The following is a 22456-nucleotide window of genomic DNA, read 5'->3' as shown; positions in this document are numbered from 1 at the left end:
AAACATTTGGCCTTGGGAAGCAGTGACTGTCTTTCAAGCACAGGAATGTAGAATGATCCTCTTCAGTGATCTCTTTCATCTACTTTCTTTTCTGCTTTGATAGTAAACATATTATCTCTGTTAAAGTTTACTTCCTAGCTTAAACTGAACACAGACTCCAAACCATTGAATCCCTTGCATTTTTTTTTTTTTACCCACCGCAAACAACTCTAGGATGGCATGCATTTGAACAAACCAAAAGTGATTTCACTTTTCTAATTTTCAGAGCTTTTTGGCTAAATGCAGAGTGAGAAATTCATACCTTTTTCAAGCAGTGTGGGTTCTTTTTCCCAATTTCTCTCATCCATCTGGTTCTCTGGAGGTCTTGGAATCCAGGAATGTGTTAGTTCACTGTGCTATAATCCAAAAAAGACTGCTAAACTGTGAAAGAAAATTTGCATTCCAGAAACACTGAGTTAGTCCACCACCCTTTTGCAGCAGCAAGGAGAAAACATCTGTATTTTCTGTCTCCTTTGTCTTTCAGCAGTTATAGAATAGAAAACCCTGTACTCTCTGTCTGCGATTTTCATACCTAGTTAATCTAAATCGCTTTTGGCAGGGTGGGGGAGGAACCAAAGCATGGAATTATTTTATTTCTAGTGTCAGAAAATATTATAGCCAAGATACAGTTTAAGAGAAACAAATCACTTCATCAGCTTCCCTTTGAGCTCTTCATGAAATTCCATTCTGGCGAATGGGTTCTGGAGCTGGGTATTTGATATACACATCAGCAGTGCTTTGTTCAGAAAGAAACCACAGTTGCATCCATGATGTTGGCATGTTTTTATGGCCTCTCTAAGCTATGGTACTGTCTTTTGTCTTCCACTGGCAGAAATATAATCAGAAGGCCTTGTTCTCCACAGAAGCCAAACAATTGCCAAATCTGCTCAACTGATCTCTGGAGAATCAAAGTTAGCCCATGGCCCTCTGGCTGTTCTCTTTGCCACTCCCTCCTGGGTGGAGGCTTACAGTTTTCCCCTTCTTTTGAAAGAGGATCGAGTTTGGTTCCAATAAGCTTTTCTGTCATCCCCAGGAATACAAGCAGAAAGACCTTCCCTGACCCTGGTTGTTGGCTCAGACCACCTGTGGTTTGCTATAATTTAGGAAGTCATTGTAATTCGTAGAGCCAGGTAGAAAATAAACATCTTGGCAGGGCTGAGTTTCAGGCAGCTCTGAAGGGAACCAACGCATGAGTAGAATGATATTGGGAACATTTCTAGTCTCTGCTTGCAGATCTTGATTCTAATAGATGATTCATAATGGTTTAATTCTGATTTGGAATGTGCAGGCAGGCAGTCATTACTATGTATACACATCACTGAAAACATCATCACTTGGGCACAGGTTTTAGATTTCCCCTGGATGGCTCAGTTACCCATGGTAGACAAATACTGTAAGTAAAAAGAGCACTGTCCTACTTAGTATGTTGTGTGATTAACTTCAGATCGTTTATATTCCTAGAGAAATTTGTAGCACTAATTTTTTTCTGAGAAATATACTCTTGCTAAGATAGAATCAAAGAACCTAAGAGTTGAAACAGACCTTAGGTTATTTCATGCCATTTATTTTTTTTATTCAACAAATACTTATTGATTGCCTGTTATGTCTTGAACACTGCTCCAGAGAATGTGACCAGACTAGTGCAGAGATAATAAGTATGGCAACAACAAAATAGATGAGATGATTTCAGATGGTGATAAAGACTATGAAGACAGTAACAGGGTAATGAGATAGAGTCTGGCTCAAGAGAGGGGACTGCTTACACAGAGTGGTGCAGAAGGCCTTCTGAGGATGGGGATGAAAGTTTGGGTATGTCTATGAGAATAGATGCTATTGGATGAATCTTTAAAGTATTTGCAAATGATCATTTATTTACTTCATAAAATATTTATTGAGCTCCTTCTGTGTGCCAGGCATCATTCTCAAAACTGCGGATGAAGCTGTGAACAAGACAAAGAACGCTGCCCTACTAAAGCTTTTTATCAGTCCTCAAATCAATCGGAGTTTCAAGGGACCAAGAAGTCTGTTAACTTAAATCCTTTATTTTATGACATTTTTATTTTAATTTTTGTTTTTGTATTTACCATACTACCTGATACTTTATTTTTATTTATTTATTTTTAGACAGAGTCTCATTCTATTGCCCAGGCTGAAGTGCAGTGTTGTCGTCATAGCTCGCTGCAAGATCAAACTCCTGAGCTCAGGTTATCCTCCTGCCTCAGCCTCTAAAATAGCTGGGACTACAGGAACAAGCCACCACACCTAGCTAATTTTTCTATTTTTTGTAGAGACAGGGTCTCGCTTTTGCTCAGGCTGGTCTTGAACTCCTGGCCTCAAGCAATCCTCCCGCCATGGCCTTCCAAAATGCTAGGATTATAGGCATGAGCCACCCCCTCCATGCTTAAATCCCTAATTTTATTGGTGAAGGAATTTAGGCCCAGAAAAAAAAAATGCTTTTCACAGGACTCACTGCTGGTCTCTGGCCTTGGCAAGGCTAGAATACAGCCTTTGGCTTCTGGTTCATTTCTCGTTTGTCACCAAACCATACAGGGTCTCCATAAACATCTATTCCAACAATGTTAGTTTCAAGTAGTGCTGGGATTAGTTAGCATTGCGACCCAAAGATAACTTTTTTTATTTTCCCATCAAGGCCTCTGTGTACTCTAAAGATAACATAATTGAGGGTTGTCAAGATGGTGTTTCACAGGCACAGGCACCAGGGGCTTAGCTAGGCCTTCATTATAGTTAATTCAAGAAAATGGACCCTGCCAAGTATATGCAAACTATACAGCATAGACCATAGACTTCTCTGTATGCATCCTAAATGCATGGTATGTAACTGCTCCATCACTTAATGGGTCTTCTAGGTACGTAAACTAAAACATATATATGTGTGTGTATGTATATATATAAAAAACAAGAAAAATACTCTTGAAAACAAAACAACAGGGAGGAAAGAAAAAAATCTGTATTTTCTCAAATTCAGTATTCAAAGGATCGTGGGTACCTGTGTGTGTATGACTGTCGACTTCTCTCCAATAGTAAGAGTAATGGAAAATAGGTTCAGTTGATTAGTCAGAGACTGATGAACCAAGACTTTAGGGTCAGTCCTTACTTGGAGTAATTCTTCCCAGCAAAAAGAGATTTATAACAATATCTTTATATCTCTTTACATTCTTAGAGAATATGTCTCACATTTCTTATCTCATTTAATTCTCACATTTCTGAGAGGTAGGTAGGGCAGAATATTTAGTTTCTCATTCTATAGATGAGAAAATTGACAGTCAATAGTTTACAAAATTTTGTTCAAGGTGCTGTAAAATTCCAGCTACTCTGAAAAATGACTACCTTGGTGAAACTGGTCTGAGTATCTATTAATAACATCTATTTACAGGTTGCTGTTAGCAGGAGTCATAGAAGCTGGACCTAAGACATCATAATGTGAGGGTTTGGGTAGGATTAGCTCCCCTGAGTTCTTCGCCAGGGGGACGCTATATTTATCAGCGTGCAATAATCTTATTTTAACAATGGCAAAACCCAAGTAATGTAATACACTCATCCTAATGATTTTTCATTGGCAATGTAAATAATTGTGTTAATTGTGTCATATTCTTGTTAACAAGGGTCAGAACACCAAACAGAAGTTTTGGCACTCTGCAAAGGGCCTCGTGAGGGGCTGAGAAAAGAGTACTACTTAGAAACCGTATCATCTGGGTCCTGAACTCAGCTCTTTCACAAAATAGTATGCAATATCAGGCAAATCAACTTCCCTGAATGCACTGTCCTAGTATATAACGTGAGAATTGGGCAAGATGGTTTAAGAAATTTTTTCATGCTCTATGAAACTATGTATTTATGAGAGGTTACGGGACAGCAGCATGCTAAAGATTAATAACTGCATTCAGCATAATCGCCATTACATGGAATGAGATAGATATCTGAGAAACTTAATTGGAAAACAGTATAAAGTAGAAGAAAGAGCCTTTGTCTCTGGACTTAGAAAACACAGGTTCAAATCCTGACCACATTTATAGTCACATGGCATACAATGGGGATAAGAATTCCACCATTCCACCTACTATACGAGATTGTTGTGAAGCTTAAATGAGGTCCTGTTTGTGTGTACACTTAGTAAACTTCAAGTATTTTACCAAATCAAGGTGTCAGGTTTTTGTTTTTGGTACATAAAAGAACATAAATTACTTTTATGAAGAACTAAGAAGTTTAGGGACTTGAGGTATAATAAGGTTTACACAGAAGAACAATGTTTTCACAAAACTCTCAGGAAAGCAGGGGGAAGTCACTTAGGAATCCAGAAGGCATTTTATGTTATGACATTATCCAGTTATCCCAGACTATTATATACAGAATTTGTTAGATAATCCATTTAAGGAAAAAAAGGAGAGATATAAAATATAGGAGAATTGATAGCAAAGGGAAAAAAATCTATAGAAATATAGTAATTTAATTAAATGATCAAGGGATGCCAAGTTAATTGAATATATGTCCTAACTCCTTACAGTGCATATAGGGGAATTATACAAAACTAACATTTCTTATGTAGCCAGGCACCGGGTACTTGCTTTCATATGTGTGAACTCATTTAATCCTCACAACATTTCCATCTCGTTTAGTAGATAAGGACACCAAAGGAAGAGGGGTCAAGACAATTGCCTAGACTTCTGAACCCAGGTCACTTTTAAATAATTTATCACTAACTCTCTTGATGTATATGGCAGACCTTCTGCTCTGATTCCTAAGTTAATAAGCCCTGGCCGGGCATGGTGGTGCATGCCTGTAGTCGCAGCTACTTGGGAGGCTGAGGCAGAAGGATTGCTTCAGCCCAGGAGTGTGAGGTTGCTGTGAGCTAGGCTGATGCCACGGCACTCTAGCCAGGGCAACAGAGTGAGACTCTGTCTCCAAAAAAAAAAGTCCTAACATGACTGTATCTTAAAAATGTTGTAAAGGAAAATCTATGAGTTGATTTGGCTTAGAAGGAAAGGAATCCTCTTCTTTCTTCCCCACACAGGATAGTCTCAAAGGAGTTCTCTGATATGTTCATTTTGCCCCTAACATGAAGGTCTGACACACAGTCACCAAATCTTACTCCCCTTTCTTTCCTTACCCCACATTTCCTAAAGATCGTGAAACATTCAAGAGAAGAGCTTTGGAAGACTCAGCATGACACACGGGTTGCACATTTTAAGGTGAAACACCACCTCTCTAGGCATTAAGATCTAGATAAAGTAAATGTCCTATAATCGAGATTTTATTTTCTGATTTACTAAAGCTCAGATCACAATCCCAACCATAGTGCTTAAGAATAAATAAATAACAGGGCATAATTTACTTTGTAAAGAATACAATTTATGGGCCAGGCGCTTTGGCTTATACCTGTAATCCTAGCACTTTAGGAGGCTGCAGTGGGAGGATCACTTGAGGCCAGGAGTTTGAGACCAGCCTAGGCAACATAGCAAGACCCTGTCTCTACAAAAATAAAAAAATTAGCCAGATGTGGTGGCACACACCTATAGTCTCAGCTACTCCGGAGGCTGAGCTAGGAAAATTGCTTGAGCCCAGGAGTTTGAGGTTGCAGTGAGCACTTAAGCCAGAGTGATGGAGCAGACCCTGTCTCCAAAAACAAAAAAAATGTGATTTATGGCTCATGAAAAAATTGAATAAAATGGCCTCATTGCCCTGATCTTTTTTGTCCTTTCTGTTGGCTTTTTATTCCTTTGGTTTTAGGGCATATTTCTTAATTTTAAAGCCAGTTTATTTAGTCCAAATATAAACAGAAATTTTTTTTCCAAATTCTATACTAATAGTAATACACACATCTTGTTTGTGCTGCTTTGGCACATGGATGTCCGTCTGGCCGTGTTGAGTTCCCCCTCACTAGTGCTGCCCAAGACACAGATTTTGTTACAGTATCCCTCCTGTGAAATGAATTTTGTTTCAATGCAGGCTTAGCTGAGACTCCTCTCAAAGAGGATTAGATAATGAAGAACTCTTGTTATATTACAACATTAATTCCAAAAAATGTTAAAACAAGGGTTTTTTTAAGCTCCAGCGCAAATCCCACCTAGAATAGATTCCTAGAGTCATTAACCAGCACTACCCTGCCCACTCTTACCATTCATACGTAATTACTCTCTTCTCTTTGTTCCCATCATACATTACTCATGTCTCATTAATAGCAATTTGTTGTACTCTTCAACTTGAATCAGTTATTTATATATGTGTCTACCTCTCCCCCTACATTGGGAACCTCTGAGGACAATGATGGCATCTTTGTCTTCTCTCTTCCTCTGTACCTGCAGGCTGGTAAACACTTGATTCACTCTTAGCTTTCTGCAATACTAGTGTAAGTGGGGAGGCAGCTCTTATTTCTCTTCAGAGAAGCATATGAAAAGTTTGTTTAAAGGGGATTTATAAGAAAGCTGAGGTAATATAGGCACTAACTGCAAAAAGTTGTGTTCAAAAAGATTGGCAGAAGTGAACAAAAAATGTTGAAATTCTTTTACTGAATTTTCAGTTATGAGTTTCATGGCTGTCATCGTAGGGGGACAGTCATGACATCAAAAGAAAGTACATTTTATAGATATGATGTCATCTAGTAAATTGTTTCAAAACTTTTTCTGTCAGGAAAAATTAAAGCTTTCTTCTATAAAAGAGAAATTTTGATTCTCATTAAAAAAATCACAGTCGTGAGGATGATATGACAAGAGACTTGCTATTATTTTCAGTGTGTTGTGAAGTACATATTAGATACAGATGCAAATATACATCTGCATTAAGATAGAGATATAGGTAAAGGGCATTTGGAAAGAGCAAGGAAATTTTTCTTAAGAAATGCATGCCTCACAAAGGGGGCAGAGCTGTTGGAAGGTTTTGCACTGTGGGCTCCTTAGAACTACCAAAGTAAAGTGCTATCTTTGGCTGCAAAGCAAACCCAAAAGTGCTACCATCATTTAGAAGGCCTTCTTGATTAGCAGAATCAAGATATAAAAAAGTTTTTATTCCCTAATTAAATTAGGTACTATAATTATTTGAGTTCAAATAATGGCACTAGCATTTTAAGAGAGATTTGCTGAGTCATAGCCCTTGCTTTCTTTTTACTGTCCCACATTGCCACTCTGTTGGGAACACCTGCACTTGAGCTGTGCTCCCTGACCATCCAGCATTTTTCACATCACAGTTCATGTGGAAAATGATGGCATTCATTCCACACAGTGGCATAAGTGGATGAGGCTTCTCCTGGCCCAGCGTGACCACTCAGGGGCTCTGGAAACCTCTGGCCTCTCCTTTCCCTCCCAAATATGGCACACCTGGAAACCACCTGTGGCACACCATGTCTGAGCCTGCCAGTTGAGAAGGTCTGGACTAGAGAATTGTTTTGCATGGTTAAATAAAATAATTTTGTTTTATATAAAATATATACCCAGAGTTTATTAATTCATCTACTAATCAATGTTTGTAAAGCATCACTTTTATGCAAGCATACTGTTGTAGATGCCAGAGATCCAACAATGAATTTTCTCTTATCCTGTAGGAGTTTGGGAGACAAACTGTCTTAATATCTTGTTAACTGAATAAAATAATGAGGTTTTTAATTTAGAAAAGGAGTGATTTATTTCTTGTTTACAGCCCACTGCAGTGACCATTCCGGCAAGCTGGGAAACAGGGCCACAAGCCAGGAACATGTGCTTCTAGGGAGAGGCAAAAGGAAGAGGATTTTATACTAAGCAGGGTGGCTGAATATACACAAGCTATAGGAGGAGTCACAAATATTTATGAAAAGATATCTATGCACCTACACAATGGGGCTTTCTGTCCTTTCATGGGGTCCATGTTTAAAAATGGCCACCCTTTATGTCAAAAAGGTGAAAGAAGGATATGAAAACCCTCTTTGCACATGTTCTATGGACTGTGAAAACCACTTCATGGTTGATGATATTTTATCAGAAAAGAACTGGTCTGGCCCTCAGGAAATAAAGCCTGATGGTTAGCAAGGGAGCGGTGAAATGATGCGTGTCTGACCTCCCATCATCATGGCTGGGAACTCAGTTTTAAGTTCCCTGGGGTCTCCTTGGCTGAGAGGACTCAGTTTGGTAGCAGAGGGTTAGGATTTTATTTTCCTTTCTTTATTTGTTTGCATGTGACTTGCAGGTAGTAAGCCTGACTGCCTTCTGTTTGCAACGTTGAATGTGTCTACTGAAATATAGAATAGGTATAGTGTGATGTAGCAGAGGGATTCTCCATTGGACAGGGAATTAGGAGACCTATATTCTCACTCCAAATCTGCCACTAGCTGTGTCTATAACTTAGTTTCTTGAATCTGGTAGTTGCAGGTGAATCATGATTTTCAAACAGTTAAATGTGGATCCCCACGGGCTCCCTCCTTACACACTCTTCATCCAGAAGTGATTTGGGGCTCTCTTGGATGTGCTTCCTTGAAGAATTATTTCTCTGAAAAAACGATTATGCGAGAGGGAGGCAAGTAAGGAGAGTTGAAAACTCCTGGACTAGAGTAATCTCTAAGGACTTTTCAAGATCTAATATTTTCTAACTCTCTTTTTTTCCCTTTTGTTCTTATCTCAACAAGACCAAGACTGTATCTGGAACATGAATTGTCACCTGTTATCTTTCCAGGAGTCTTTCCTGTTTCCCAATGCTGCTTTTGTACCTAAAAAAGATAAAGATGGATATAAGATCACATTTTAATTTTATAAAATGAAAATTTTAACATTTCTAAATGGCAGCAATCACTTTATAGTCTGATGAATCTGCAAATACTTATGCTTCTTGATTTTAAATATTCAACATTGAGCATGTATATACACCTATGCAATGTGTACCTTATGGCAATATACTTATTTTCTTAACATCTCACTAGTAGTTAGTGTTTGTTAGCTATATGCTTCATTTATATTCAGATGATTCTTACATCTCTTCTGCCTACAAGTTAGAAGTTATCTATACAATATCCAAGGATAGAAAAAAATGCAACCACATTGTATCTCTGACTTAAAAACAGTTGCATTTGGGAGTTTTATGTACAAAATTTGTGACGAAATTTTTATTTTCACATAACTTTTTCTTTTTAACCACAATTGTATTGCCGTCATTTCAAAAAAGTATATAAGCTGTGCCTTTTAGCAACTGATTAATCTCTTGCTTTTATCTGCCACTCTTTCATCTTCTCACTTTAACCATACTTTCACTGGAGTAGCTACCTAAAACAATTTCTATAAAAAAGAAAATCCTCAAATAGTGCCTGCTGCAAAAAGAATAAAATCTAGATTCTGCACTCAGCTTGGGCCAAAAGGCCTTCCCCAGCTGGTTACCAATTACCTGCTGTGTGTCACGGACTATGTAGACCCAGACCAAGATGATTACTCTTGTGCATGCTGTAATGTGCTGCCCAGATCTCTGTTCAGGACTGAGGTGCTCACTCCCCTCGCCGCTGACCATTCATAGCTGAGTCTCTCTCTCTGGTAATTACCCTCAACTAAAAAGAACCTCTCACCCAAGGTCACACCTCCTTCTTGGTGGCAGCCAGTATCTACTGACTGGTACATGCAGATATACAAAGGCCCTATCCTCAAGCTTCTAGGAAGGACAACCCTGCAGAGACATCTCAGCTGCAGGGTTTTCCGTGGAGCCATAGAAAAGGTAATATAGTCCAGGTTTCTAACAGATGAACCCCCCTTTCAAAACTCTGATAAGGGATTATCCAGTTGTTAATAGTATATTTCTGATAATGGAAACAGTCACTCTTTCCTATTGTTGATATATCACAGAGTAATGAAATTGCAGAGTTTGAATGAATTGTCATTTTACAGGTGAGAAAACTGAGGTCTAGAAATAAGAAATTATTTACCCAAGATCATGCAGTAGATATTGACAAAACCAGAAGGATAATTCATATTCTTTATCTAGCAACTTTTCCTCTCCATGCCTACATAATGAATTCCTCAGATCCCTCTCTGAATTATTGGGAGTCAGGAAATTGGGGTATCAGTTCCACCTCTGCCCCTCATGAGCTCCAGGTCTCAGGTCCAATTGATCAGTCCTCCAGATCTATTTGTGCACCTGTGCAATGAGAGCCTGGATTAGAGGGACTCCCAGCACCCTCCTCCCTGACACTGTGAGTTTCTCTCCTTTCTCTAAGAGCAGGTGTGCCCAGGGGGACTAGTGGGCCAGCTGGAGACAGGAAAGGAGTGGGGATGCAGTTAAGGGAGTTGGCTAGTGAAGCCTACTGTGTCCTCCTCCATCATTTGCTAGCCCGGGATGCCAGTCAACTGCGTTCTCAGAACCCTTATTTTCTGATTTGGGTGCATTTTGCAATAGGCTGATTTTAGACATATTTTATACTTTTTTCCACTGTAGCAGAAATGTTTGGATTACCTGTCATTTGAATTGAACTTCTATAGACCATAAAGTCTTTCCATAACAACTGACTAAACCTTATATGTTGCTGCTAGGTTTGAGTAAATGAGCTGAATCTTGTAGCCAAGCCTCAGTGCAAACAAAAACATTTTCTGGTCAAGCATTTTCTGGTTGTTCAACTCCATTACAGGGCTGGCTTTAAAAAACAAGAGTTAAAACCACAGAAGAGCAAAACACAAGCCTTGGGAAGACAATTTCCAGCCACATTAGCTCAGATCATCAGGGGAGAAAAGAAGCAGGCCCTCATTCTCCAGACCATCGTCATCTCCAGACTCTCGTCCTGTGCTCTTCTGCTATTTTAATTTCACCACTTCAAAATGGGGGAAAAAAATAGGTTAACAGTTTCCATGAGTTTAGACTGTGACCAGAGGCATACTAAGCAATTTCAGAAGCTCAGGCAACCACAGCTTTGAGGAAAGGATGATGATGGATTTACCAATTCATCTTGGGATGGATTCCAGAGTTAAGGGAGTCAGGCCAACACTGTGCTGCCAGGGTGGGATGTAAACAATATTCCTTCATTCATTCTTTTTGCACACATTCATCCCAGGCTTATTTTTATTCCAGACAGTATATGGGGTGCAGTACGGGACAGAGGAAATACATTCTTAAGGCACAGGCCCTCCCCGTAATGAAATTACAGTTTAGTAGAGGAAACAGACATATGCACAAATAATTTTAATAAAATGCACACTGTAAGCATTGGAAGCAAAGTAAATATAGCATTCTATAATGGAAGACAAAGAAACAGTTAATTCTACATGGGGCCATCAAGGAAGGCTTCACTGGGGAATTGCCTTCTGGTCTGTACCTTGAAAGGTCAGTCAAAATAGCAAATTGCAATACATTTAGTCATTGGCCAAGGCAAAGAATTAGGGAAGTTTTCCGTAGGCTTGAAGAAGAGTGAGAAATCTGGGATGTTAGGAGAAGCTGAGCCTAGAAAGGAGGGTTGGATACCATGTAAGGAATTAGCTCTTTTTACATTATGGAGGAACCATTAAGTTTTTGTTATCAGGAAAGGTACTCAGTCACATCTGTGTTTTGGAAAGTAAATCAGAAGTCATTTTGGGACAAGGGGAGTATTATAAGAGAAGAGATGCAAACAAGGAAGCCAATTCAGGGGCCATTGCTATAGGTCTGACATGAGGACACTAGGTACCTGCATGCAGGCACTTTTTTCTTCATAGCCATTCAGAGATTCTCCTAGCAAGAGGGCAGTTACTCCTTAATTTCCACATTCTTTCCAGTTCTGCATCTTCCCAGTGAGATCCACATCCCAGGTTTATGCCTGATTGTAAACTCAGTGAGTCAGGTCAGATATCTCAACTGTAATATGGCGTTTTACATGTAAAACGTGGTGGTTTGGTCAGAGCGTGGGATTCTATGGAAGGGTTAACAGCCAATCTTTCTAAGTCCTGCCTCACTTAAAGTGGTCTTTCTTTTAGAAGGTGGTCTGTATTTTTAAAGCTCAGCATATTTTTAAAGCCAGATAAATTGGCTTTCTTAATTCACTTTTCAAAACCAGACCCCTTCTAGGTTCAACATTTCTATCAAGAGTTTACAAACCTTCGACTTGGAAATGGTGTTTGAATCAAGGTTTTAAAGGGTCAGAAGCCTCATTGATTATGCTGAGCTCTTATTCGGGTTCTGCAGCTACCATGCTGCCTCGGTCATCAGACCACTCTCTGAAACTTAGAGGCCTTGGTGACCCCACTAGGTCTTTGATGATGAATCAAGTTTTAGAAATAATAGAGAAGCTTTCTCCAAATGGAGAACCTGGGAAGCATAGTTTAGGGGTCAACAAACTAAAACCGTGAGCCAAATCCAGCACATTGCCTATTTTTGTAAATAGTTTTACTGGATGCCCGTTTGCTTACATGCTGTCTCTGGCTGCCTCCGAACTACAACAAAATTGAGTTGTTATGACAAAGCCAGAAATATTTACTATATGGGCCTTGGCAGAAACGTTTGCCATCACCTTTGCTACAGGAAACAAGGGAAGGAACAAGGGTAGCAGTCAGAAAACATATGTTCTAAATCCTGGATTTTCCATCTACTACCTGGGTGATCTTAGAAAAGCCACTTGACCCATCGAATTGTGTCTCCTTCTCTCTATAATGCAGAGTACATTCTGCCTTCCTCTGAGTACTGTGATGAGCACGCAAGCCAATGTGTTTTGTAAAAATGCTTGTCACGCAGCACGGAGCCCGTCAAGCCTCTCAGCCTGATGTTGTTTTTCTTTCCTTTCTCAGAATACTCTGGAGCAGTGCAACGTGTGTTCCAAGCCCATCATGGAGCGGATTCTCCGAGCCACTGGGAAGGCCTATCACCCTCACTGCTTCACCTGCGTGATGTGCCACCGCAGCCTGGATGGGATCCCGTTCACTGTGGATGCCGGCGGCCTCATTCACTGCATCGAGGACTTCCACAAGTAGGCAGCCTACTCTCCTTCCTCCAGCCTGCCAGTCCTCTTGGAGGTTCCCTGGCATCGGGGCCATGCATTCTTCTCTCTCGGAGCTATAGAATCTCAGGATTTAGTGGGACCTTTAAAAGAGCAAATGTATCCCCTCATTCAAATACAGGCATTAATATCAGGTGGTCATCCAGCCCAATCTGTGATTCCCTGGGGCCTGTCCATGGCATCTTTAGGTGGCTCCAGGTATGACAAAGTTGACTCAACTGTAGAGTACTATATTAGAAAGAGGCAGGATCCTGGCCTAAACCTGAACAAGATACGTGACATTTGGCAAATAGCTCAACTTCTCTGAGCTCTTCAATGTAGTCATTCAAAAACCCTCTCTTAAAGTTCTCTGAGCTGTGACAACTCAGGGTTCTCTCAAAAGCTAACCTCTGCATTCCTGCGTATACATAGGAGGTTGTGGTAGACAGACACAGAAAACAATGCAGTTTCTTTTACTACTGCAAGCCTCCACATATTCAGAAGCAGTCATGCCATTGTCACCATATTCACGTGCTTCCCTAGTCTTTTCCCCCACCCAGGTCTTCTCTTCCTCAGGTGTTTTTCTGACGACATTAATAATGCAAATTGTGCGATGTTTTGAGGAGGATTAGAAAGTAGAGCCTCAAGATCAAGGCCAGTTATGTCCCTACTTCCTTGTCTTCTCTCACTGGTTGGTCCCTCCTTCCTCTGTGATAGCTGGAGTTTCCAAGAAAATTACACAGTTTTGTATTTTGTTCACTTTGATTTGGCCAGTTGGTTAGTTGATTAACAGGTTGATAACATTTGTTACATACTTCTAAGAACTGTATTAAAGCTATAGATGTGATTTGTGACCGGTAGGCTCGAAGGTTTTCCCGCTTGTGTTTCTTTGGCGGTGGCTTTGAGGACAGCCTCTGAGGCTGTCAAGGACAGGAAGCTCGTATTGCTCACGCCTTTGGGTACCTGTTCTGTGACCTCCAAATGTACGGTCTTGTGGGTTAATCTTCACCTCTCTGTTGATTGTCAACAACCAGGAAGTACTTGCCACAAGCACTTTGGGGATCTGGGACTCATATTTTAAAAATGAAATTCCTGACCACTTTCCAAGTAGCAAAGAAAGTGAAAACCTCACTAAAAGACATGAGACTGAATGAATTTTAAAAGACCCAGAGGCAGAATTTTTCAACCTGAATTAGACAAGGAAGGGCTCACTTTTAAAGGGCAATCACAGCATAAATTGTACTTCACATTATTGATATTTTAACTTGTAATTACACATGAAAAAAGAAAAAGAAAAAAAAAAACCCTGCCTCTATTTAAGGGAAGTGAAAAGATACCAATGGGAAGTAGGTTCTGTCACTGTTTCTCTCCTTACCCTAATCCAAGAAAGACGGATTGATATAATCAGAGCACACATGTTTCTTTTGCTGGAAAAGACTGATATATTACAACCCTCAATTAAAACAGGAAATCAATTCTGACAAATGTAAGTTTATATCTGTGCCATTTATCTTTCATTTCTAGGAGTGGGGGGCATAATTAGAGACTTGCAACTTGTGACATAAGTGTGCGGGTCTGAAGGCTCCAAAAAAGCATACTTGAGCAACTAAAGGGGAAAAAAATTAACCCCCCAGCTACCCCCATCCCTAGTTCAATGCATGTTAAAACATAAATTATTCTTTAAGAATGATGTCTTCATGATTGGCAGTTATGTACGGGGAGAAGCTTCTTGATCTTTTCCCATTTCTCAAAGGAAAATAAGAGAATGCTTTGTAGAACTTTTATTTCTGAGCCTCAAAATTACTAGAACACAAAGCAGCCAGAAGTCCAGCACAGGATGGGCTCTGGAAGGCCAAGGAGAGGGTAGCTAAAAGGATACAGCCTTTTTCTCCAGACAGATTTTTGGGGTTTTGTTTTTGGTCCTTCTGAATAGGTCTCCTTTTGTGGGCTTTTAGGAAATCTATTTCAATTCAATTCAACTGACATTTATAAGGAACCCTCTGTGTGCCAGTTACTGTGCTATGTGTCGAAGAAGAGAGATACGAGGAGAGAAATTGCACAGATATATATAGAGAAGTCTCTGTCAGCAAGTAGCTTTCCAGGACGAGGGTAGAGAAAATGTGCAGACATAAGGCAAAAAAGGCTGAATGCCATGAGGCCGGCACAGGTAAGGTCTTGTGCTGTCAGAATCAGAAGAGATCACTTGCATCTGCCATCAGGGTAGGCTTCATGGAAGGAGAATTTGGAGAGTGTTTTAAGTGTGAAACAAGGAGATTCCTGGCAGAGGAAACAAATCAGCCCAAGAGCAAGGGCACAGAGTTAGGACGGGGTTCTTCTATGCCAGGAAGGTTTGCTTTGCTGTAACTAGGGCAGCCTGGGAGTGCAGGTTTACCTGAAGGTACAGGAGACCCATGAGAAGGGATTTATCTCACCTGCTTAGTCTGTCTTTTAAATCACTGCTTTCCAAACTTTCCCATGCCTACAGTTCACTGAGGGATCTTGTTAAACTTCATATTCTAATTCAGGTCCGGGGTGGGGCCTGAGATTCTGTGTTTCTGACAAGCTCCCAGGTGGTCTTAGACTGCACTTGGAGTAACAAGCTTCTGAAATACTGTGTTTGAGGCCTTGTTGATGGGCCATCCCCTACATCAGCAGTCCCCAACCCTTTTTGGCACCAGGGACCGTTTTCATGGAAGACAATTTTATCACCGATGGGAAGGTGGGGGATGGTTTCAGGATGATTCAAGCTCATTACATTTATTGTGTACTTTATTTCTATTATTATTACATTATAATAGATAATGAAATAATTACACAACTCACCATAGGTTGGGGACCCCTTCCATACATACCCACCTTTGGTCAAAGTTGGTGCACCTGCTCCAGCCTATTGGACATGAACTCCTTCACAGATGCCATTTCAGACAACTGCTATAAACTCGGTGCCCTGCAGACTGACTGCCTCCTGCCCCGACACACACATACACACTTCCCCACTTTACCTAAATGGCTATTTTTAGAGACCCAACTCAATTACATTTCCTCGAAAAAGACTTCTCTGATCTCAGTTCCTCCCTATTACCATGTTTGAATGTACATCTCCGTCTCTGTGTTTGTGTTTTATACAGTTTTGTAACTGTGCCATAGATAGCACTCACCGCCATCTGAACTCCTTCTCAGGCTGTGCTGGAGTCCCCCCATTCCCAAATTCCGAGTGCCAGTACAATGAGAACGCCCAGAAAAGCGGGTTTATTGAACTGACTCTTCCAGTGTATAGAGGCTTTATTGCACTATCTGTGCTTTTTTATCAAGGATATTACCCTTGTTCATTTGTTTAATCAGCATCCATTCGTTGATTGCCAGAAATGTGCCAGGACACAAGTTGACCAAGAAGATCCCTCTCTGAGCCTTGGCTCCCTTGACTGTAAAGTAGAAACGCTAAAAGTACGTCCTCGTAATGTTGCTGTCAGTAGAAAATAACGTCAAGTGTGTAAAGTGCTAAACAGGGCTTGGCACATAATAAGCACTCAATAAATGGTGGCTTTAATCATCAAAAGTGTTTTTATCAAATTTATTATCTTTATTATTATCCGCTTAGTAAACTAAGCCTTGAAAAAGACCACCTGTGATTTTTGAACCCTTTTTGAATTGTTGTCCTGGGAACATCATGGAGACTGTGGAAACACCTCTTGTCTCTTCACTTTGCTTTTTCCCATCATGGAAATGAGGCTAATTGGTAGGAAAGAATCATTACTCAGCAAGAATACAGTTTGTCTTTTCAAAAGGGAAGAACCTTGTGATTGAACATAAAGTCCAAGTATCATCTTTTTTTATAGAGAAATATGGTGGATACTTCACTTCATTAAACATAGCCCAAATTTCTTTTTTCTGCACCAGTTACGGTGGTTGTTTCTGGAGTCTCAGAGATAGAACAAAGTCCTGTCCTTTGGAAGCTTATAGTTTAACAGTTCACCAGTCTCCAATCCTATGCAAATAATTGCTACCAAAATAGGAAAATTCAGTGAAAGAATTTTTATCTGAGCGAGTAAGTCATTCTACTTGGGAAAATTGGGGAACGCTTATGGATACGTTGATAAGCAAAACATACTTCTGCACGCACAGAGTATGGGGAAACCCTGTGAGGACTGTTGATCCCAGAAGCCTGCTTATTTCACCACTGATGACCCAGATTTAAAAATAATCAGGTAGTCCAAAGCAATTTTTTGCCACTGAATATAAACTTCTTGCATAAAATACCAATTATAACAACTCTGATTACTGCTGCAGTGGTACCATGATCCTTTTAATTTTTCTTTCATAGCAATCAATTTATCTGCTGCTTAATTCATATTTATTTAGATTGCAGCCATACAGATGCCTTTTGGGTGCTGCCAGGAAAATTAATATGTACATATAGAGCATAATGTATGTAAAAATGCTTTGACAACCATAAAGTGCTCTACAAAGTATTAGATTACTATCATTATTTCTTTTTAAGTCTCACTACAAATAGATAAATTTTAACATCATTAATCTTAAAACCATTACCATGAAAAAACCGAGTGGCACAATCTGTTCTTCTTTCTTTTTAATCTCTTCAGTTCTTATCCATGTCCATTTCAAATCAGGTGTCGTTTGGCACCTTCACAATACGACCTCTAATTTCTAGAAGATACGATGGATACGTGACCTATATATGCAGCCTATTAATCTGTCATGAGAAAAAAAAAGGTTAGGGACCATCGGTCCTATTAAGAAATACTAAGAAGTTAAGAAATATTAAAATTATTTACCAGCAGCCTCAAAAACATATGCAGATGTGTACATATGTGTTCATATACGCCTACCTTCTAACAGTGCTAAAATTCTTTAAAGAATAAAGAACTTGACAGCTCTTTTACTTTTTCTTCCTGTTTAACACAACAAAAATATAGGATATGCCGACTTGGCCATTGTAACTTTGGTGTAATGTGTATTTAAACTCACTGACCTCTGCGCTTTTAAAAAGCTATGTATTTCTTATCAGTTCCTAGAATTCAAGACACACTTCCAAGAAAGAGGCTCTAAAAAGTGAAAGCAAGGCAACCTCAGAATTTTTGTCTAGGACCTGAGGAATGCATACAAAAGCCTAGAAGTGAAAGTCAGAAACTAGTAGGAATGGAATAGACCTTTGTTCTCCCCTCTGGCCAGCTACATGGAAGCCGGGGTTTGTATTCAGAATCTATCCAAAGGTGAAGTTTGTATTCCACACCTGTGTGATAAAAAGCTCCTAGATACTCTTTGTTCCTAAACAGTTCACACACTCACCCTCACCTCACCAGATAGCACATTTACCATCTAGAGCAGCAGTCCCCAAGCTTTTTGGCACCAGGGACCGGTTTCATGGAAGACAATTTTTCCACAGAGGGGAATGGGGGGAGATGGTGGAGCTCTGCGTCCTGGTCCCTAACTGACCACAGATGGCTAGGGGTGGGGGGAGGCGGGTGGACCTCAGATCTAGAGGACCTCAACAGCCCGGAGTCTAACTGCCTCATTTTACAGATGAGGAACAGATCCCCCGACTCTTGGTTTCCACCTTTCCTTTTTACCTCTGTGTCTCCCCTCTTTGTTGGTGCCTATGCTCAGTATCTAACCAGCACTCTCTCTCTGTTTCCAGGAAATTTGCCCCCCGATGTTCTGTGTGCAAGGAGCCTATCATGCCAGCCCCAGGCCAGGAGGAGACTGTCCGTATCGTGGCACTGGATCGCGATTTCCATGTTCACTGCTACCGGTGTGAGGTCTGGTCGAGGCCCCCGCCCTGCCAGTCTGTGGCAGGCACTGAACTGCCCATTAATGCATGGTTTTCATAAACATAGCAATTTTTAAATGTGAAAAAGGCCTTAGTGCCTGTGGTCAAAGGACTTGAGTTTTTGATTTGACACTGGCATTTTATATAAGTGACATTGGATAAGTTACTTTATCTCTCTCAGTCTCACCTGTAAAAAAGGATTCAAATTCTTAACTCCCCCAAATATGGCTATGAGACTAAAACACAAAATTGCATATTAAAGGGCATTGTAAATTGCAAACTAACTTAGTGAGAAATGGTAGTATTATTATTATACTGAATCTTTAACTTTGACTCTGATACTTTGGTTAACTACTCCCATGGGGCAGAGATGTCATTGTCACCCACTGAGAAGGATAGGAACTCATTCATTTCAGAGCAGTTAGAATTTCTTGTTCAAAGTCATGGAGATTAATTTATTGATTAGTAAGCACTGACTGAGTGCTAAAAACAAGGGGTCAGATGGCTGCTAAGGGCTATAGGAGAGGCATGCACAAGGTGCTATGAGAATACACCAAACAGACCTGTAACCCAGGCTGGAAGTGACAAGGAAAGCTTCTCAGAGGAAGTCAACTAAAACTTAAGGGACATGTTGCCATTAAGACAAAGGAAAGCAAGTCTTTCCCCCCTACCATTTGCGTATCAAAAGGGTATCACATTCAGAAAATGATTTTTAAATGTTTTCTTATCTTGGTTCTCTAAGTTGCCCAGACCCCCTCCTTTGAAGCAGTTTTCTTGTTTTCTAGCAGCTCTTGGGAGTACCGTACTTTTCAACCCCTTTGTCTATCTGTGACGGATAATATGCACTTTCTTACGACCCCATCCTGATGACATTGGTCTAGGAGACCTTCCCAGGACACAGGCTGGCAGGGCTGTGAAGGCTGCCCTGGCTCTCTGAGACTACATCCATTTCGTTCACTGCCTTAGCTATAATTGACCATCTGTTTTATGTAGTGTGCTTTGTTTTGCCCTGGAGCCCAAGTTGCATGCTTCTCTCTGGCCTTAACATAAGAACAGATAATAAAAATTACCAGCTTTTACCCAAGGTTTTATGACTAGGGAAGTAAAGAGAACAACAATGTCCAGTCATCATCTTTAAAATGACCCAAATAGTAAGTGTGTAAAGAGGTAGTAGATATTTTAGAGATTTTAATGATGGAGAAACTAAGGCTTAAAGAAGAAAGCCTCCCAACATTCCTGACATGCTTGATACACATACCAATACCAATAGTCTCGGACTATGGTTTTGGCTTTTGTGCTAAGAGTTGCATCAAATGTGCCTTCTCTCCTCATGAATTAAATGGTGGCTGTACAATTTAGGTTTGCTTTAAAATGCTGAGAATGTTTTTAGAAGCAAAACTATAAAACGGGAAGAACACTGAATTAGAAGAGAGCAGACCACTGGTCTAGTCCTGCTGTGGACTCTGTAGACACTGAAAAGATCATTTCCCTCTCTGTTTCCTCCCCTTCCCCATGGAGGAGGTTGTAGCTGCAGGCAAAGCTCCTTTTCAAAAGCTCTTTATGTTCACAGCCTGATGGTTCCAGTGCTGTAGGTAACTCTGGGCTCCAGGTGTCCAGATGACTGTAGAGATTCACTCATTAAAGCCTTAAAACTATACTATGAAATATCCCTCTTTCTTTTTATTGTGATGGAAATCTTTTGTTTAGTGCCATTGCTCAGTTTCCCAAATGTCCCTAGAGCTGCGGCATAGCTGCAGGTTCTTTCTGGTAAAGCCAAACTTCCTGTGGAGCATAACCATTGCTGCTGTTGTCTCCTGGGCAACGCCCTGTTCGAATTTCAGTTTCATTACATGTCAAATGCAGACATGAGCTTCACTGACCTCTTTGCCACCGTGGTAGACAACAGAGGTGAGGTTAGCAGCAGGTGTGGCCTTTTAGAGTTTGTACTAAAGTTAGCAAGGACACACACCACAAGATGAAGTACTATATATTTATTTTCCAAAGAAACTTCCATTTTCTCCAAAGACAATGGCCAGCATTTAACTGTTATATAACATTTTCCGAAATGGACCCTTGGAGGTACTGTCAACAGTAGTATAATCCTCTAGAGTTATGCAATTCTTTGCATTTTTTCAAAGTACACTCACATCCATTATCCCCTTTGATCCTCCCTACAGCTTGGTAAAGTAGAAAATGCAGGAATTATTTTCAGAGTGGCACTCAGCCTGTGTGCAGTGACACAGGCTGGATCAAACTAAGGGCGGTGCCCAGGGCCCTCCCAGTCTAGCACTCATTGCACCATGCTATCTCCTTTAGAAAATACAACAAACCATCGTTCCCCACAGGCTTTAGGATTTTATTGTCTTAACTACAATTGGAGTAAATATGTAGCACCCTTTGGTGACTTTTCTGCGTGGCAGAAATCACTCTACCTTTGCTTTTACCCAGAAATGGCCCAAAAATTCCATTCCTGCACCTGTACATTCCTTTTGAGAGATCCTTAAACTAATGATAGAGGGTAAAGATGAATTAGCAGTTAGGAATCTATTTTTATTTTCTCTCCTTGTCGTAGTTTGGGTGGGAAAGCAAACCACTATGTGGGAGCCTAGACTTGTGGATTCTCCTTTTCCTGTACCTGTATTTCATTATAGGTAACCTTAGGGAGGTCATTTTACTCCATTTGTATTTGTGTCCCCAATCTCTAATTCAGTTTAATTCAAGATATACTATTAATATGTTACACAGTGGGGGGAAGGGATGCGGCGGTTGGTGGAATATAAGCAGGGAAGATGGCATATATCGCCACTAGAGTAGAAAGCTAAAGAATTTGTTCTTCACATATGTACTTTATGTATTCACTTACATTGTTTCCATCTGTCTTCTTTTTTCTAGGATTGTGGTGGCCTCCTGTCTGAAGGAGATAACCAAGGCTGCTACCCGCTGGATGGACACATCCTTTGCAAGACCTGCAATTCTGCCCGCATCAGGGTGTTGACCGCCAAGGCGAGCACTGACCTTTAGATTCAGTCACCTGTTCAGCTAGTTAGTGGATGGTGCTGAGAAGAACGAAACACAAGGAAAACCTAAGAAAAGAAATAGGAAAATAGAGGAAAGGCAATCAAACTATGGGATGATCTCGGTTCTTCATCTGCTATATTAACCTTTCATTAGAAACACATAAATTATGAGGTTTTTTTTTTTTTTTAAGTTCTTACCAAATACACATTTCACATTTAATCATGTAGGACCTTGATGGGCCTTTGTTCCCAAGGACTTCCACATTTTTGCACAGATTATGCTCCATCCCATTCACTTCTGCATTCCTGTAACTTTTAATCCCTATGTTTGTCTCACTTTTCATCTGGTTGAATGGCTTTTTTTAGTGTGGTATTTGCTGTCGCACAGTTTTTCCTGGGTGAGTCTGCCAGCTCACAGGTGCTTTTAGGCTTGATGTTTCCATCCTATCATTTCCACGTTGCCTGTGATCATAAAGGATAGCCATTCTTTTGCTATGTATTGCAAACTGTATTTTTCTATTTCTCTATGAGTGGTAACTCATGCCCCTTGGGGGGAAAGTACACGATTTCTTTGTTAGGCTATAAAGAATTTAAGTTGTAAGTTGCATAAGTTAAACCAAGCACAAATTTAATTTGTAACCATCCAAATTCAGAATCTGTAGTGACTAGTGGTCAGGGCTCATTTGAAAATAGTTATTGGCCCATGGCTAATAAGTGGTG

The 22456-nt window shown here is 40.3% G+C and overlaps 1 protein-coding gene across 1 annotated transcript in view; it reads left to right on the top strand.

The window, feature by feature from the left end:
* Positions 1-21909, top strand: part of LPP (LIM domain containing preferred translocation partner in lipoma) — a 645020-nt gene extending 623111 nt beyond the window's left edge. The window contains exons 11-13 of the mRNA XM_069472792.1: positions 12744-12922; positions 18588-18708; positions 21612-21909. Of these exons, the coding sequence (XP_069328893.1) occupies positions 12744-12922; positions 18588-18708; positions 21612-21740 (429 nt within the window). The 3' untranslated portion in view covers positions 21741-21909. The remainder of the gene's footprint in view (positions 1-12743; positions 12923-18587; positions 18709-21611) is intronic.
* Positions 21910-22456: the final 547 nt, after the last annotated feature.

This window comes from Eulemur rufifrons, chromosome 7, assembly GCF_041146395.1.
Source record: "Eulemur rufifrons isolate Redbay chromosome 7, OSU_ERuf_1, whole genome shotgun sequence".
Taxonomy (NCBI): Eukaryota; Metazoa; Chordata; class Mammalia; order Primates; family Lemuridae; genus Eulemur; species Eulemur rufifrons.
Note: the sequence above shows the minus strand (reverse complement) of the source record. Positions and strands in the feature narration are given on the sequence as shown.